The sequence below is a fragment of the Panthera uncia genome (genome assembly GCF_023721935.1).
Source record: "Panthera uncia isolate 11264 chromosome C1 unlocalized genomic scaffold, Puncia_PCG_1.0 HiC_scaffold_3, whole genome shotgun sequence".
In the NCBI taxonomy this organism is placed as follows: domain Eukaryota; kingdom Metazoa; phylum Chordata; class Mammalia; order Carnivora; family Felidae; genus Panthera; species Panthera uncia.
Window position 1 is genome coordinate 85,634,262 of NW_026057584.1, and position 18,881 is coordinate 85,653,142.

An 18,881-nucleotide genomic window follows, 5' to 3' on the forward strand; every position below is an offset into this window, starting at 1 on the left:
TAGGCTTCTTGTCATTCCAATGGGAATCAACTCAATTATATATGGTTCACATAATTAACAAGAGTCAACTAAAATAGTCTAGTCATTCCTTACACCGAGGGAAGAATTCAACTTGTGGATAAAACAGAGCTAGTCTTGGTAAAAGGGTTAAGCAAAATGTGGCTTTTTAAAATCTAACACATTGTCAGAGTCAAGGCTTTTTCTCTTGAACTTCCTAAGAGTCCTTCTGAGTTCCTCATTCGTTAGAATATATGCTTCTCCTCTTCTGTCTGACTCTTTCAAAACTTCCTGTTCTTTGCTGTATCCCTTGGAGGTAAGCTAGGTTGTATGCTAGTCTTCCTGACAAACAGATTTGTGCTCATATTTCCTTAATGTGTAAGCCTCCTATGATACTTACATTCTAATAGTCAGATTTTATTTATTTCGTACCATAATCCAGAAACAGAAAGTACGTGGCATGTGCCTATTGAAGCTTTTTCTTTTCCCCCCAACAATGCCTATGCCATACATCACTAATGGATGACAGAACTCGCTCTCCCTTATTGAAAACAATGTTTCAGTGTCCATCTTGACCTAACTATCTAACGAGCTACTAACAATCAACCATATTTAGTATAAGAGGTGAAATGATTTGCCTTTCCTGCCAGATAAATTTCCTAATAAATTTCCAGATAAGTTTTCCTACCAGATAAATTGATTTTCTAATTGTGGCATTTCGGACATACTGAAGTGATGGTGGGAAATTATTTTATATGTAAAGAATTTCCTTCATCAGCACATAAGCATCCACCTACACTGCCATCAAATCAGGTTTGTCCGTGAGTATTTTAAACATAGTTAAATAAGAGATATAGATTTGGGTGTTACTGAGCAGTGCTTTTTATACTGTCATTTGAATATGGATGTACTCAGTGACCTAAGTGAGTTTATGTTCCACCTCCTCCAGTTTAGATTATTTATAAAATAATTCAGGGCACTTCTTTGTCAAAATAACACATTCCATCTAGAGAAGGCTAAATCAAGTACTCTAGTCCCTGCTTCCTTTTCCTTCCCCCTTGCCCCCAGAATAAGACTATTCATATGGAAAACAAAACACAGGCACTATTAGAACAGTATCATCTCTTATTTACTTCACAAAACAGAATACAATATGGGTTGCTGTGAAATACAAATGAACTGTAATCCTCATCAGGTTTGGAAATAATGGATTCAGGCTAACATTTCCAGAAGAAATATGAAGGCAGTATTCTAAATTTCCTATTCTTTCCCAAATGAGTTTGCACAAAATGTGTCGCTAAGAAGAGTAATGTGCCCATCACATAGTGAAATTTCCCACTTGCAAAATGAAAATGAAAAGTCTGCATTTTAGGATGGCGTATTTAAACACATGCACCATGCTGTTTGTACAGTGGGGAAAACAAAGCTCCCCCTACTGGAGCATAAAAAAGCCTCCTCTCTTTCCTGCACCCCATGGCTCCGTCATATGCAGGAAGGCACAGAAACATATAGTCTTCCCATTATCCCGCACAGAATCCTGGTTCTCTCATCAAAACATCGCATTTTCCTCATTTCAGTTAATTAAAGGACAGCTGGACATTTCGTTACTGCGCCAGTCTCAGCTCTGTCTAGTTGAAGTGGGGCACGTAAAGGTCTTGGTCCCAAAGACACTTTCACCCGAAACAAATGGTTTTAAAATTCATGCCTCTGATGGAGAAACTTGAAAAAGAAGTAAAAATAATCCTTACAGTGTGTCTGTATGTGTGCTGGGTATGATTTTCACAACACACAGGTACATATATATATATATATATATATATATATATATATATAGGGAAAGTGAAACTCAATGGAAGAATACACACACACACACACACACACACACACACAGAACACGGGCACACAGGTACACACTTCAAAGATTTTAAAGATTATTTTTTATTTTTTTCATATATATTATATATATTAGATAGATAGATACAGGAAAGAATAAAAACGTTGCCACATGACTAGTGAGTTGTTATTAATGGTTGAATATTAGCATTTATTGGAAAAATCTCTAGACATATGAAACTCAGTATGTATCTATTTTACTCTATACGCATAAAAAGCCAATGTAAATGTGAAAGGTTTAGACACTTAGAGGTAGAACCAAATTAAAGATAGACTGAGAGGCATAACCAAATTAAAGATAAAACTAATTTTCCCATGTTAATATATGAGGCAACATGTTTTATCAAGAGGGCAAAGGGGTTTATGATGAAAAAAGATTCTAATGAAAATTTTCTTCCGAAGAATTTCTAAGCTTTCATAATTGAAGTGTTTGCCGTCTACAGAAACAAACAAAAAATCTGCAGTTAACCGAAATTAAAGATATTTCTTCCAATTCTAGAAAGATAGGGGCATGGATGGACGAGGGGGACATTAAGCATGCTCCCTGTATCTTTTCAGGGTTTTGATGTAACTCATGTGAGCCACTCTGGGGACTCTCTCCTCTCCTCACAATCAGGTGGGCAGCCTTTAACAGCAGAGAGATAACAGACAATTGGAACAGTTCTTGCCTTTGAAATAGGTTCAATTATAGTTCACAGCCATTTTCAAGATGAGCCTCACATTTTCCCTCTTTTTTTCCTTTTTGAAATGAAACCTGGGCATGATGGCTCCTTCTGAATCAGCAAATAAATGATGCACTTGAACACTGTCTTTCCAGTCTCCCCTCATGTGCAAGACTAAGCAAATGCCTTGCTTCAAGAGCAGTTTTAGACTCTCTGTATTAAAGAAGCTCTCTGGGTTTAGGCGTTGGAATCCTGGTCATCAAGCCTCCCGTTTCTCAGGGATCTGGGGCATTACACTCACTCTGTTCTGAAAACAATACTGATTGAATCTTTGACCAGATGATTCCAAACTCTGAGGGGTGTATGAGGTGAGGGGAGTGTCTGTGTGCATGTATGTGTGGCTACAGAAGGAGAGATGGTGCATCAAAGATGTTCTTTGCCTCTTTTCTTGTACCCTTTTATGGGTTCAGGTTTAACAAATGTTCAGAAAAAGGTGTTTTGGTATAGCTGTATAGTCTAGACACCATCCTTCACTAGAACCTCCACTGTTCATGTGCATTTTCAAAGAAAATAATACAGTCACAGATTGACAGCAAGCCAGACTTCTTTTTTTTTTTCTCCTTTCAATCCTCCTTTTATAAGACACAAAATACAAAAGATGCAACTTTTTCTAGAAGTGGACGAAATATGATTATGATCTGCAGTGAGTAGGGGAAATATACAAATCAGATCTGTCACTTGTTTCCAACAACTAGAACTGGGTTACCTCTGATAAAGGAGAGTGCACCTCTAAACCCACTATACTAGGTATGTTGGAACCCATAAAATTTCCAATTACTGCTTCAGAATTTATTGTGCACATATGGAAAATAATACTTGTAAAACAGAAAGGGGTTTGTGCCTTGTGCTGTCAATACTGTGAAGGATGGGGTGATTATAAAGCAAATTAACAATACTTTTAAATGTGCATTCACTTATCTTTCCAATTAAATCCTTGTTAAACAACTGCACAGACAGTAATGGCGCTTCTGCAAAGCACTGATCAAGACAGTTTTATTGTAATTTTTACTCGGCAACAATTAATCAAGTAGGCATTTTCTTTATTATTAAATTATTTAGTTAATAAATATTCTCAATTGGCCAACATATTTGTAGTTTGCATGTTATTTTTGATTTTCCTACAGTGGAACATATTTGGGAATTTTTCCATTTTCTAGCAAAGGGACCATTAAGGCATGTGATTTTACAAATTTCTTTTCTTTATAAGAATAACTGTGAACAAGTCCTTGAAACTTTAAACCATTCAAAAACCCTATTTCAACCATTTTATTTTGTAAGGGATGCAAACACATTGCTTTTAGCAGATAAGAAATGAGAGATTTTGCTTTAAGGCGTCTTTCTGTTGGGGTAAGCAAGAAAATTAGCATTTTAGAAGTTCATTAATACCAGTTACAGACTTTTGAGTCAGGAAGCTGCACTGTAGTTAACGTTTTCTTTTCATACCCTAGTGAAGTGAATAGTACCTGAATATTATTCTTCTATAAACACACAAGATGGTATAAATTGAGAAACAGATAAAGATATCTAGAAGTATGTTTTCCATTTTTGGATTTCCATTTTTGTAATTTGGAGATTTGAATTTATCTAGCTAGTATACTTCGCTTTTCAAGTCTTTTAGTGGTTCTTTATATGGCCTCTTGTGTTTTGTATCTTCCAAAAATTTTTAACTAGGAGGAATTCCTAGGAAATCAGATTAGTAATGAGGGCAGATACCTGGCTTTAGCATTCATGAAGACTACATTAATTCAGAAGTGAGAATAAACATATGAAAGATACAACAGTTTCTTGAGTCATAAAAAGAAAATTTCAGGCAAAGGCTAGTTTTATAGTTAGACAAATGGTGTGATTTGAGCTGGGTCAACATTACTTTTTGAAATGTCTTATATAAAAACTTGATATCCTCACTACTGTTCTGATTATAGAAGGCCCCTTACATTATACTTCCCAGGATGAGAAGAGAGCATGATCTAATATACTCAGATTAACAGAGTGTCATCTTGAGAGAAGACCCTTGGTAGATGGGGGCTATAAAGTCCAGTGGAAGGCAAGGGAAAAGGGAGAGGGAGAGGGGGAATGGAGAACATGGGTGCTATAGGTCTGAGTGTGGAGAAAGTAGGTTCATTAAGACTCAACATCTTGAAGGTGTCAGGTGTAAGGACAGAGTGACCTGAGAAGCTCCAGAAGCACTCTTTAATTGATAACTGAACCCAGTTTCAAGTCACCTAGATCTCTGAGGGCAAAACTTATAATGCTGCCGCCGAGGCACACATTTCTCCTGGCTGAAATAACAGGGCCTATAAGGCGCTTGCACACAGTGGATGTGATGGCGAATCCAGAAGCAACTGTGAAGTACATTTCACCTTCCAGCACTTAATGGTTGGGAAAGGGAGTGAGATACAGTGCAAAATAGATGAAAATCAGTATTAAACCACAGGTATAACATGCTATGTGAAGAGAGTAGGAAAGAAGCTAATTCCTATTGAGATTTATTCCAGGAATCGTGTGATTTGTGTTGTTTCCCAATCAGCAAAACCAGCAATGGTGTACCTCTCACTCAGAAAGACAAATATGCTGTTCCTTCCATTGAAACCAATGAAATAATTATGTACATACTTACTCCAGTCCCGCTGGTTGATGGGACAGTGAATCCCAACAGAGTTCAAAGAAAGAGCAAAGACAGGTAAGGGAATACTTGATGGCTGTCAGAACATGGAAGGAACAGATTAATAAGAAGGGACAGCAGCGCACTCACTAAGGAAAAATGTAGCAGGGAGAGAGGAGGCCACAAAAAGACAAACAGTCTGGAGAAACGTCAAACATGAGATGGTGAAACAGTAAGAAAGACTGTTATTTAAGCAAAATGATTCCAGTGGGCCCTTTAGAATCTTACAGACATTATGTTGAGCAGACTATTGGATACCCTGCTCACCCTGAGTGTCCCCAAGATGGAGACCAATTGTTGAAAGAGTATAGCTAGGCTTTGGTTCCAGCTTGTTTCTAGATTACCACGAGACACATAGTGCCTTCTTGAAAGATACGCTGAATGAACAAATGCAACATTCAGCTATTCATTTAAACTCATAGGGACTTGTGTTCTTCTATGAAGTGGATAGCTTTCTTATAAAGATCTAGGGAGTCAGCACTTAAAAGTGCTTTGGAGAACTGAACCTTCTCTTGGCATGTCCTTCTCTTAAAGAAGATTCACCTAGTTCCCTAAAACAAATGTCTTTTCAAAAGTAATTATGTGCTAATTGTAGGAAATGAGGAAACAATTGAGAAAAAAAGATAATAAAAATGACCAGTACCTAGTCTTAACATATTATGCATTTATGCATTCTTGCCAATGTTTTGGAAACAGAGTTCAGCAATGCCTAGTAAACTAGTCCTTTTGAGACTCATGTCTAGCATGTAGAAAATGCCTCACCTTTTTGAAGGAAATGGCTCAACCTTGGACCTAATCAATAAATTAATTAAAACGTGTAGAGACTATTGGGCGTATGATATTCTTTGAGGTAATATAGGACAGAAGGTCTTAAAAAATATGAGCTCTGCTCTTTAGCAGTGTCCAGTGTGTTGAGAAGATATGCTATGTACCTAATTTAATGTTATATGACATACATATATAATAATATTCATGATAATTACGTAATAATAATATATATCAATTGTATAGTAATAATAATGTGATTATTGTGCATTGAGCAGTTGAAAGTACAAGCATAGTATTTGAAAGGAATTCCTCTAAATTGGGGAAATCCAGGGAAAATGTGAGTGATATTTAAATAATCCAAGGAACATATAAGATTAGTCCTTTATCAAATATTCTTTACTTAAAAAAACCTGTACATATCATTTGATTACGATGGTTGTCTCCATTAGGATGGGTCTCAGGGACATAGTTCAATAGAACTTCCATTTCTATGTGGTGTAGCATTTTCCAGTGTAATGTAGTCATTGTCTCATGTTGATCGCCTCATTTCAAGAGAATGGACTATCTTCCTTTAAAGATAAGAAAATTGCCCTGGGGAGAGTAATGACTTGGGCAGGACATCACAGCTAGTAAGAGGTCATACGGAAACTGACCTTGGGTTTCTAACTCCTGAGCCAGTGTTCTCATTGCCCCTTACTGCCTAAAAAAGAATGGTTCAAAGAGGCGCACGGAAAATGAGACAGATTGGGATATGCAGTTTACCTCACAGAAATCATTTACCATTATATCTTCACTGAACTATTGTAACAACCTCCTAACTGTTTTCCTGCTTCTACTCTTGCCCTCTGAAATTTATTCTTCTCATAGCAGCCAGAATGATTAAAGACAAACACATAAATAATATCAGATCATTTCCTGATTACTATCCCTCCGACACCACAGTGACTTAGAATGAAAGGCAAAACTTCTCATCTTCATTTACAAGGGCCTCACCGGACTGGCTTTGCCCATCTCTTTGACCTCTGTGCCCTGATTTCACACAAGCCCTAGTTCCTTGGCACTAGTTTCCCTCTGCCTGCTCTGCTTTCCCTCACATCTTTGCATGCTTCTCTCCTTCCGATCAGATCAGGTTTCCACTCAGATGGCTCCTTTTCAAAGAGATCTTTCCAGACCATCCAATCTAACGACCTTCCCTCTTATCTTCACCAGTTATTCTCTATTACATCACTATCTTGATTCTTTTTTTTTAAACGTTTATTTATTATTGAGAGACAGAAAGACACAGAGTGTGAGCAGGAAAGGGGCAGAGAGAGGGGGAGACACAGAATCTGAAGCCGGTCCAGGCTCTGATCTGTCAGCACAGAGCCCAACACAGGGCTCGTACCCACAAACCAGAGGATCATGACCTAAGCTGAAGTCAGATGCTTAATCGACTGAGCCACCCAGGCGCCCCTCACTATCTTGATTCTTGACATGACTTATAAGCATCGTATGTGTTTGCTTATTAGCAATCTCATTGCACTAAAATTACACTCCACCACAGCCTGATCCCCTCAAATTCTCCTCAGTACCTAGAAGGGAGCCTGGCTCATGGTAAGTTTTCAGCAAATAATGCTGAATTACTAAATCCCTACTTGAAGTTTTCCTTCGGCAACCTAAAGCTGTATTTTATTCTTTAAACGAATTTTGCTCCTTTCTTAATTCTTCTCATATACTTTGCAGTTTGTGTTACTTTATTTGAGTCACAGCAAGAGCAGGGCAGTCACTCACAATCTGAGCCCGAGGTGCCCTTAGGCAGACTGATATGGAGCTGGAAGAGCTTTGGCAACAAGCAGTGGCACTGAGAGGGATCAGACTGGAAATTCACATAAGCAGGTGACAGTCCTGTTAACACGGTCTTAGCACCACTGGGGTTTGGGAGTCATCCATTGTTCCTTCAGACCATCTTTCTTGGCCTAATGAACCAGGTTGTCAGGCTGGCTCAGGTCTTCCAGCTTCACAGCTGCCTCCTCCTTTCGCCAAGCCTCTCCTGTGTGGTCCGTGTTGGACAGTCAGATCGTGACTTCAAGTAGAGGTGGGAGGTGAGGACAAGTAGATGGTTCATTGGACTGTTCATCGAAACTCTCAAATTCTAAAGATTTTCTTCTAACCATCACTGATCATCCACCATTATTCATTAATCATTCTCTTATTGAATCCATTCAGATTCGATAAATATTTATCTAAAGACCATTATGTTCCAGGTACAATGAGAGCTGAGGATACTTAGGTGACCAAAAACAAGCAAGGTCTTGCTCACATAGAGGTGCAGTAGAGAGGAGGGAGGGAGGCACTGAAGCAACAGACAAAGAAGCAAGGCAGTTCCAGATAGTACATGTTCTGAAGAAAATAAAACAAGACACTGAAGTGGCAAGTGACTGGGTGGGTAGGGTAGAGGCATGTGTTTCAGATGTGTCAGTCTCACTGACGAGGTGACTTGAGTGTCAAAAAGAAAGCCTTGTCAGGGTCTGAAGGAAGCACATATCAGGTAGGTAGGAGCAAAAGCCAAGGTCTTAGTAAGGATATGAGCTTGATGTATCTGAGGAAGGAAACCAGGGTGGTTAGAAGATAATGAGGCAAAAGAGAGGTACATGGTGATATCAGAGAGCTGGGAAGAAAAGAATCTGTGAAGCCTGCAGATCCTAGTATTTCTTGCCAATTTACACTGAATAAATCACCAGACTTTTTGGCTATTGGATTAGAATAGCCATGGAAATACAGGCTCTGTGTCCATGTGTTGTGTTTGCTGCTGAAGTCCCAGAATCCTGCATGTTGCCTGCCTGGCACATAATAAGAGCTCTGTAAGTGTCTGTCAATGGAAGGATGATGTAAAAACTAAAATCATATTTTACGGAGTTGACCTCTCAGTTTCATATTGATCCTGATGTGCTTGGGACCCTCAGAAAAGAGGAAAGCTGACGGGATACCTGCCACTCCCTCCAGTGGGCCCACGAATGTGAGAGCATAAAAGACAATGTGTTTTGAAATCTACGTGTCTCTAAGTCATTCTGATTTTCATTTGAGCATTGCTTCAAAACCCCACATTTGTACATTTTGGACACTTATCTTCAGGATTTGCATGGAAACCTGAAAAAGTTCCTTGTTGGCCGTGCACCTGTTACTTTTCCTTTTTGAGAAGCAGCTTTGAGGTGATAAGAATACTTTTTTTTCCTAAAGCACACTTTTGTTAGAAAATGCTTCTAAACTACACAGAGAACTTGGAAAAGAGGTGCTAGATAAATATATGTGAGTCACAGAAGCTGAAATTACCAGCAACAGGGACTTCCTGTGTGAAAACAAAAACAAAAGCGTTTTTTTCAAAATTCAAAATTCAGAGCGTGGCGTTAACAAGAGCGATCATTTCATTGCTATTATCCAATACGGATTTTCTGTCTACCTGCTCATTCCCAACATTTTGGAGAGCTAAGCTGGCAAGCCAAGTTATACCACAGCTACCAATATCATTCCTGACTTGCCCAATTGCTAACAACATACTTTGTGAAGGAAGAGTAAGTCATATCTCCTCAAACTTTGTTATATGAAGGTAGGAGAAGGGGACACAGGGTTCTAATCTCTTCATTTCTGTTCCATGATGCTTTTATCCAGTCTAAAATTAAATGCTTGTTTATAACAGTCTGGGAGAAAATCTAACATAGCTTGAGTTTTCTTTACTGCGACACCCAAGAAATGGAACACAATGAATGGAACACCCAAGAATACGTAACACAATGTATCAACATATATTGACATAGAGTGGGTTTGTATTAGAAGTTCATCATTCTCTTATTTTACTTTATAGGAACAGGTCTCTATTTAGCCCCCATACAGTATTAGGCACTTTGCTATATTGGGGAGACAGTGATGAATCGAACTTCCTACTCCTGATGAAGTCAGAGGCAGGTAGGAGTTATTTATTAAAAGGATCCTTTAAATGAAGTCTTCTCTTATAAAAGAGTTCCACAGACAGGACACCAAGAAAGTATAGTATTATAATGAGAACAAGTGGTTTGGATTCTTTGATGTTAAAAAGAAGAACATGTTTCTCGCCACCCCCCGCCATGGTAAATTGAATCCAGGACTCAGCAATACATTCTTTGGAGTAAGTTTAAAATGGATTCACTGTCTGGCTTCAAAACATATTAATATTGTGGTCTTAGAAAAGTTACTTAATCTTTCTGAATTACAATTTTCTTGTGTAAATCATGTGGAAAATAAAGTTTATCTACCTTGCAAACTTTTATGAGGATGACAGCTAAGTCTAATTTTCCATACCCACCATACAGCAGATTCTCAATTAAATGCTAGCATTGGCATCATTTAGTTACATTTTTAAATATTATTTACTCCTTCATTTTTAAAGCATATCCTTAGGGAAAACATCTTTCCTTTTTGATTTATTCTAGAATCTGCAACATTGGAAAACAGTTGTAGTTGTAAAAAATAGATCAGTAATTTAAATCATACTACTAACATACATGTGACATCTGTGGCATTTTTTAGTTATACTCTAAATTGTAACTCAGAGTTCATAAAAGCTAGTGAACATCATTAAATCAATCAGTAATCAAAAAGAAAACCTCTCATCATTAGAAATTATGTTAACAAAAAGAGTTCACAGTCTATTTCTGCCTTACTCAAATATAAACCTTGTACGTTTTATGGCTTGTGGGTCTCGTCTCCACTAGATAACCAGAATAAAATGAGCTGGATGTTGTGCAGGGGTTCCCCAACACGGCTATGCACTTGACTTACCTAGGGAGGTTTTCTTTTAAAAGAAAATACCTATAGCTTCAACCCCAGACTTTTTATACCAGAGTTTTTATGACTGGGTTCCCAAATCTTTATTTTTCAAAGCTCCCTACTTGATTCTTGGGGTAGAAAAACTTTATATGACCCTCAATTATCCCCTGATCCTTGTGTTTATGTCTTGTGTAATCCCCTCCCCTAGGGTATGGATAGGAACTGTGACTTGATTCTAACTATCAAAAGGCACCAAAGGTGATGGGATATATATAACCTTCATGATTATGTTACATAGGATTATAACTTTTGCTTAAGCTACTAGCCTCTCCTTTGCTGCTTCAATGAAACAAGCTGCCATGCTGTGTGATGGCCTATGGAGAGGTCCACAAGGCCTTTGGTCAACGGCCAGTAATGTTGAGATCTTAATTCCAACAAACCACAAGGAACTAAATCCTAATAATCATGTGAGATTGGAAAGTCCACCTGTCCCCAGTTGAGCCTCCAGGGTGAGGACCCATCCCTGGCCAACGTCTTGAGAGTAACTTTATGGGGATTCAGCTAATCCATGCCCAGACTTCTGACCCACACAAACTGAGAGATAATAAATGTGTGCTGCTAGAAGCAGCTAAGTTGGTATTAATATTGTTATGCAGCAGTAGAAAACTAATACAATTCTGAAATACAGTGTCAGCAACCAGTGATATCAAGTATAGTTAAGAGCAAAAGTAAGCTTGGTGTGTTTCCCCACTAGTTTTTAATTTTTACTACTTAATTCTGTTGGTGATGATGATGATTTATGATGACAGATTTTTATAAATATCCTCGGATATTGGTAGTTACATACCTCTGACTGATTTAATTTCTGGTGTCAATTGCCAAACCTACATGGCAAAACCATAATTAGAATTAAGAACTAAAATTTTGGTAGACTTCACTCACCTCTCCCATGAATCTGAAGCTACGCTTTTGGAATCTGGTGATTCCCAGAGCCTATTGATAAAATAAAACTAAATTTCTCTTTTGTGTCAAGGAACCCAAAAGTCCTATGAATTTGGCTAGTGAGACAAATCATTGGATGGCAAGCAGTCTCCAAAGCTGTTCCCTACTTGGTATTTCTTCCTAGAAAAAGAATCTTAATGCCATCAAAGAAAATCCAATCAGGTGGAAGTCCCAAACCATACTTGATTATTAATATTTAGTATCATGACTGTCCTAAGAAAACTAAGTTGCAGTGATCTGATTTCATCTAACATCTTAAAGTTAGCACTGAATATCACTTGGCTGATTCAGAGCTTTTAAAGCCCTTGCGTTTTCCTTATTATTCCCATTTTGGAAGTGAAGAGTTTGAGATTCAAAGGGGTTAAAACTGTTTCCATTAGACTAACAAATAGCTCAGAAGCAAGAGGCAGCAGTTCCACTGATGTTCACCGGGTGCTCTTTGTCCACTGGCTGGTCTCTGCCTCTATCTCACCGCAGCATTAGGTCAGCTTGTTATTGCTTGGCAGGTAACAAATAATAAAATATAACTCATTATAAATGGATGATATAATTTTGCTTTAAAATAAGTAGCCAGAATTTGTGTATTTTAGATACTAGAAGTATTCATAAAGTTGTTATTAGAATATTGTGTAAAAACTAGGGTGCCTAACTCAGTTGGGAGAGCATGTGACTCTTGATTTGCAATTGTAAGTTCAAGCCTCCCACTGGGTGTAGAGATTACTTAAAAATAACATCTTTTAAAACATAATATTGTGTAAAGACTAAAGACTATATAAATATACATGAATGGGAAGAGCTTACTGTTTTTACTTCTGTTCAGCATTATTTACTAATGACAGTACATTTTTTAAGCAGCTAGAAAGCAATACAAGCTTTGCCATCAACGGTCTTTGAGCTCCCAGACTTCAATGTAGCTGAAAAATGAGGTCTAAGAAAGTTTCCAAAGCCCTGAACGATGTTAGGGACTAGCCCTTTTATGATCAAGTGATCTTTTCAGCTTTAATGGGAAAAATAAATCATTGTTAAAAGATAATCTTGTCACATGGAGGCCAGAAAGGTGCAATATCAATGATTTGACTTACCGAAAAACCACCCTACAGAATGGGATAAAGCAAGTAACAGTTTGTTTTGTTGCTGCTGTGGTTGGCAGTCAGAGCGAAGCAGGCTTAAGGAAATACCTCGTTTTAAAAATAATAAGAGGGCAATCTAAACGCACTTACTAGAAAAGTGAATGGACTTGATACAAGGGCTATTTTATAAGAACAGAACTGCCAATTGTTCACTTCCTTTCTCTGTTTCCTCTTTTATTCAATTTTTGATGCTGCAAATAATATGAAAAGCACGGGGTAGCTCTAAACTTAATGCTTTGCTTGGCATTGTGGTACACATCTATATAAAAGTAGTTTAGATATAGTTGGTAACATGAAATTGTTTCTCTAATAGTTTATTTTCAATGGAGCTTATTCTTAGCATGTTCAAAATAAGCAAATTCATCTCTTTAAGCCAATGTTTAATTTGGATTATTATGCCAATAAGATCTGGGTGAATAAAGATATGCAAAGTGCAAGACTGTAAATTAATGGGAAAAAAAAAAACCTGTCTCCCATTTGAAACAACACACACGCACAATCATATGCACACACACACACATACACACACCCACACACCCAATTAAGATTCTTGGCCACGTAGATTTATGGCATTTATATATTTTGTTCCTCTGGGTGTGAAAAAGTGAAGGAGGGTGTCCCTAAGATTCTTCCTTTAAATTTTTTTCCTATATATGGAAAACATGTCTAAAATCCTGGTGGGAAGCAACTTCCTCCAGTTCAAAGGAATGGTTAGAGAGAATATTTGTTACTGGGTACTAAGAAACACCAGTCTGGAAAATTCCCACTCAGTTCTCCCCCCAGTGCTTCGTGGTTCTCCCATTGGCTCATGGGCTTCAGAAGCTTCATAGTCAATATTTTCCAAAAAGGATGCCAGTCTTTCTTGTCCCTTTTTTTAGAGAGTGAAAGAGAATATCTAAGTAGTACCAAAGAGCGTCTGAGCTGAATTTGGAGTTTGGGAAATCAGCCTAGATGGGCGGCTTAAACCAGAATGTTGATGTCAGGAGGAGGGGATGCAACCGAGTGAGATTTCCAAGACCCACTTTCAAAAGTTCTCAAGTCGGTTATGCAGCATTCTTAATGCTGAAGTCGGTCCTTTGCAAAAGTACCCCCATGTAAGAAAACCATCAGGTTATAGATCATGCTGAAGAATCAACACAGTGTCACAGGCTGGTGACAGGCTGACATCTCAGGTCATGGACCAGTTTTCTTTGGGGGATGCTCTCATAGAGGGTAAGAGTTGCATCAGCAAAATGTCATTGAAAGCTGTCACCAAAGACAACAAACGAGGCAGAGCACTGCTTATTCATGCACCGATGGCCCAGTAAATTGAGAGTTCTCAATGACTGCTGAAGGCAACATCAGAATATTGGATTAAAGTAGCTTCTTGGTCCAAACACAGATATGTAAAGCCCTACAGAGAATGGCAATGCCAGGCTTCTTCATAACTGTGATGTTCAGCAATTTCCTAGACATTTTTCTTTCTTGAACTATTTATTTTTTTTTAATGTTTATTTGTTTATTTTGAGAGACAGAGAGAGAGAGACAGAGGGCACAAGCGGGGGAGGCGCAGAGAGAGAGAGAGAGAGAGAGAGAGAGAGATTGAGAGAGAGAGAATCTCAAGCAGGCCCCTCGTTTTCAGTGCAGAGCCCTGGACGGGGCTTGATCCCATGAACTACAAGATTGTGACCTAAGCCGGAATTAAGAGTCAGAGTCTCAACCGAGTGAGTCACCCAGGCACCCTTCTTTCTTGAACTATTTTAGTCAAAGTCCTATGGCAGTACTTGTCACTTACAAATACTGGAAAGCAGGTGTAAACAGAAAGTCAGTAACAAGGACGTGTAGCATGAAGACTGATATCTGCTTTTATAAGAAGATAATCAAACAATTAATGAATGTGAAATGCTCAATGGCAGTAGTGGTTTTCAGCATAGGCTCTGAGTCATAGAGACCAGGGATCTAGTCCCACCTCCTTCACTTACTTGAACTATGACCTTAGGATATTATTTGACATCTCTGAACCTCAGTTTCCTCACCTTTAAAATGGGAACAATAATAATTCCTATTCTGTGGGATGGTAGAAAGGACTAAGTTAAATGGTATAAGTAAAGCACTTTACTACAGTGCCTGGCATATAATAAATTATGAAAATATGTTAGCTACTTTTATAATAATAATAATTATTATTATCAACATTACTAGTTATAATTAGAACATGCTTTTCAAAAGTGATCACTTTGAATTTAACTTGTATGCCATCTGATCTGGAAGTATAATGAGGGTATCCAATTCCTACTGATTTAGTGAGTCAAACAGAAAACCAAAACAAATTGAATCATTCAACTGGTGTATTTAGAATTGCTGATGATTATAGCATTCACGAAAGTTAGTGAAATACATAAATTGCAATTGAACTGTTCTTGAAAATCCCCCAAATCAGTTTTCATTTGTCTAGCCTAATGGTGGGTAGGACTTGTTCATTTTTTAAAATGTATATTTAGAACCATCTAAATAAGAAACATTGTGGAATGTGAACATGGAGGAAATAAAAGGTGTTAATACAATGAGACTATGCCAAAATCATGTATGTTCCATCTTTGAATACAAAAGAATGCATTGCTTTCACATACCGCTTTATGCTTTGCATGGAATTATCTATCACTCATTGCCACTTTATTTCCTTGCTCTCTCTCTCTCTCTCTCTCTCACACACACACACACACACACACACACACACAACACACACACACACACACACACACACACACACACACACACACAGAAAGGAGGCTACAATGTACATAGTCAGCCTCTTTGTACCCAGCACTGATTCTCTTCTAAGTCAGCTCTGCTGTCAGAGATCAGTGTGCATATAGATGGGAAGGTCTGACGTTAGCACCAAAGTTATGGGGTCACTCCAGAGATTTCATTCAAAGGATAATCTGATTAACAAAATTTTGAGGCAGACCGGTATATGCATTCTTTTATCATCTAATTCAAAAACCTCCACAACACAACTTGGATGAAATCGCCAGTATCAAAGGTCCTAATGTAGCATAATTTGTGTTGAGCATGCTGCATTGTGACAGTGCTATAAACCAGGGAGACAGTTTACTGACAATTCTGTGCTACCAGATACCAACTCAGGCCTCTGTCCAGCTTTACATTGTCAACTCTCATGGAAACATGAGCAGCTACACAGCCTCAGAGGACGCTGAAGTCTGGATTGCAAAAGATGAGATGGACAGATTTCATATTTTCATTGCAGATTTTTTTTTTGCCTTTTCAAACTGCTGAGCATAATTTTTTTAAAAGGCAGGAAATGCAACTAGTGTTTGTTTCTAGCATGGCTTCTGTTTTGAGATTTCTTCTTTGTAGAAGAAATGTGTTGCCCAGCTGTCTAGAATCCCAATCAGGATATGGCTTCAGTATGAAATATATTAAAAGAATGATTTTAGCTGGTTATAAGCAGGAATGAAAATGAGGCTAGGGCTTTTTTATCCAATTTTTACTCACAGAGGGGGCATTCTGGTTCAGTCCAATGGGCCCACTATGAATAAATGAGGTAAAGTTTAGTTCTGTTTTTGGGGTTTTTTACCCTCCCCCCCCCCCCAGAAGGAGAGTAATTGTGAAACACAAAGGTTCACATTAGTGAGCAAACAGAGCTGAGGAGATTCTCAGTTACAAAGATTCTCAGAAATAAGAATCATGTGTCCACTGGCCAGAACTATTGCATTCAACTCTTAAAAGGGCGGTTCAACCCAAATTACACTGTTGGAGGATTTAATGCTTCTCTGTATTAATACTTCTCCTATTTGCAACACACACATATACACAAACATTATTCAACATGTATTAATTAAGACCTCCCTTTATGCACACCCTAGGGCTACTATTGGTTAATGGCGGAAGAGACAAAGATGATTCAAATCCTAGCTTTTAAGATGTATAGAGATTTTTTGACCAGTTTTTCTGTTCTTAACCAACTTACGATGTTTGGGTCTGCTTGTTTCCTGTAACATTTCCTATTTTTATTTTTATTTTTATTTTTTAGAATTCATAGCTTTTTCTAAAAGAAGTTTCAGGTTTACAGAAAATCTGAGTGGGATATATAGAATTCCCATATACCCCTCTACCCTCCACCCCAACACACAATTCCCTTATTATTAACATTTGCATTAGTGTGGTACATCTGTTACAATTGATGAACCAATATTGATACATTATTATTAAGTACACTCTATAGATTAAGGTTCACTCTTAGTGTTGTATAGTATATAGATTTGACAAATATATACTGACATGTATCTGCCATTATAATATCAGACACAATTGTTTCATGGCCCGAAAACTCCCCTGTGTTCAATGAGTCATCCCTCCCTCTGTCTACATCCTTTGCTACCACTGATCTTTTATGGTCTCCACAGTTTCGCCTTTTCCAGAATGTCATATAGTTGGGGTAGTACAGTAGACTGCCTTTGCAAAATGGCTTGTTTCACTTAGCAATATGCATTTAAAGGTCCTCCAAGTCTTTTCATGACTTGATAGCTCATTTCATCTTATCACCAAAAAGTATTCCATCATATGAATGTACCATAGTTTGTTTACCCATTCACCTATTGATGGACATCTTGGCTGCTTTCAAGTTTTATCAATTATGACTAAAGCTGTTGGAAATATTTGTGCACAGGCTTTTGTGTGAACACAAGTTATGAACTCTTTTGGGTCAATACCAAGGAGCACAATTGCTGGATAGTATGGTATAAATACATTTTCCTAAGAGCCTACCAAACTGTCTTTCCAAGTATCTGTATCATTTTGCATTTCAATTAGCAATGAATGGGGATTCCACACCCTTGTCAGCACTTGGTGTTACCAGTGTTTTAGCCTTTGGCCATCCTGATAGGTGTTTAGTAGTATCTCATTATTGTTTCCATTTGTAATTCTTTGATGATACATCTATTTCCTAATTTTTAATTCTTTTACTTACCTATTACATATTTTTCTAACGTCTATGATTTTGACTTTGATGTTCCCATCATTCATTTATTCAAGTACTTATCCACATGGATTAAGTATTTATTATATGCCAGTAGCATTTTTCAAAGCTAGGTTATTTTTCTTTATTTTGCCCTTTTATTATTCTTTTTTTTAAATTTTTAGTTTGCCATTTTCCTCTAATTATTCATTTCACGTAAACTGTTAGTTGGTTTTTCTGTCTATTAATCTCCAAGTAAGCTGGCTATCTTTTATTTCTCTGGTGACAATTGCTTACTCAACTTTCTCTTGTTCTCTTCAAAGTGTTTATCATTATAGATTCATAATACATACAGCACAGAGTCTGAAATATCGTTAGAGATGAAACTACTGAGAAAAATGAAGTGAAGAAATCACTTACCTTGGTTGACAATAAATCTTAACTTCTGTATTGTCGCCAGATTGCCACTAACTCGGTATATTCCATCAACATCTAGACCTGAAAATAAAAGGGCATGTTTTATATTTGTCCATAAAAGAACTGAAAGGATAAAAGAAAAAAAAATTAATAAATGTGAGAAGGAAGGAAATAGTAAATCAACACGAAATATCCCTTCCTCAGAGAGAAAACAAATTTCTGTTCTACACCAAGCAATCTTAATAGTTTAATTTCAACAAACTAATCATAAAATTCAGTCATAGTTAATCATCAACAAATTTAAGTCTAGTTGAATCATAGAAGACCAATAGGTAGCATTGGATTTTACACTGTAGTTAAGGTTCATTCCCCAGGAAAAGGCACGAATTAAACTAGTGGTGGACAGGAGAAGAACCTTTACATATACATTGTTGCTCTTTTTTGAACAGAAAATAACCCAAGGCATTTGTGAAGTCTCCCTTCCTCTTTCTCCTTCCCTCCCTCCAGTCTATTCTATTCTATTCTATTCTATTCTATTCTATTCTATTCTATTC

The 18,881-nt window shown here is 37.5% G+C and overlaps 1 protein-coding gene across 1 annotated transcript in view; it reads right to left on the reverse strand.

Moving 5' to 3' along the window:
• The window catches only part of LOC125911419 (rho GTPase-activating protein 15-like), a 259,727-nt gene that overhangs the window by 179,834 nt on the left and 61,012 nt on the right, over positions 1–18,881 (reverse strand). The window contains exon 4 of the mRNA XM_049615271.1: positions 18,331–18,408. Coding sequence (XP_049471228.1) covers positions 18,331–18,408 — 78 coding nt within the window. The remainder of the gene's footprint in view (positions 1–18,330; positions 18,409–18,881) is intronic.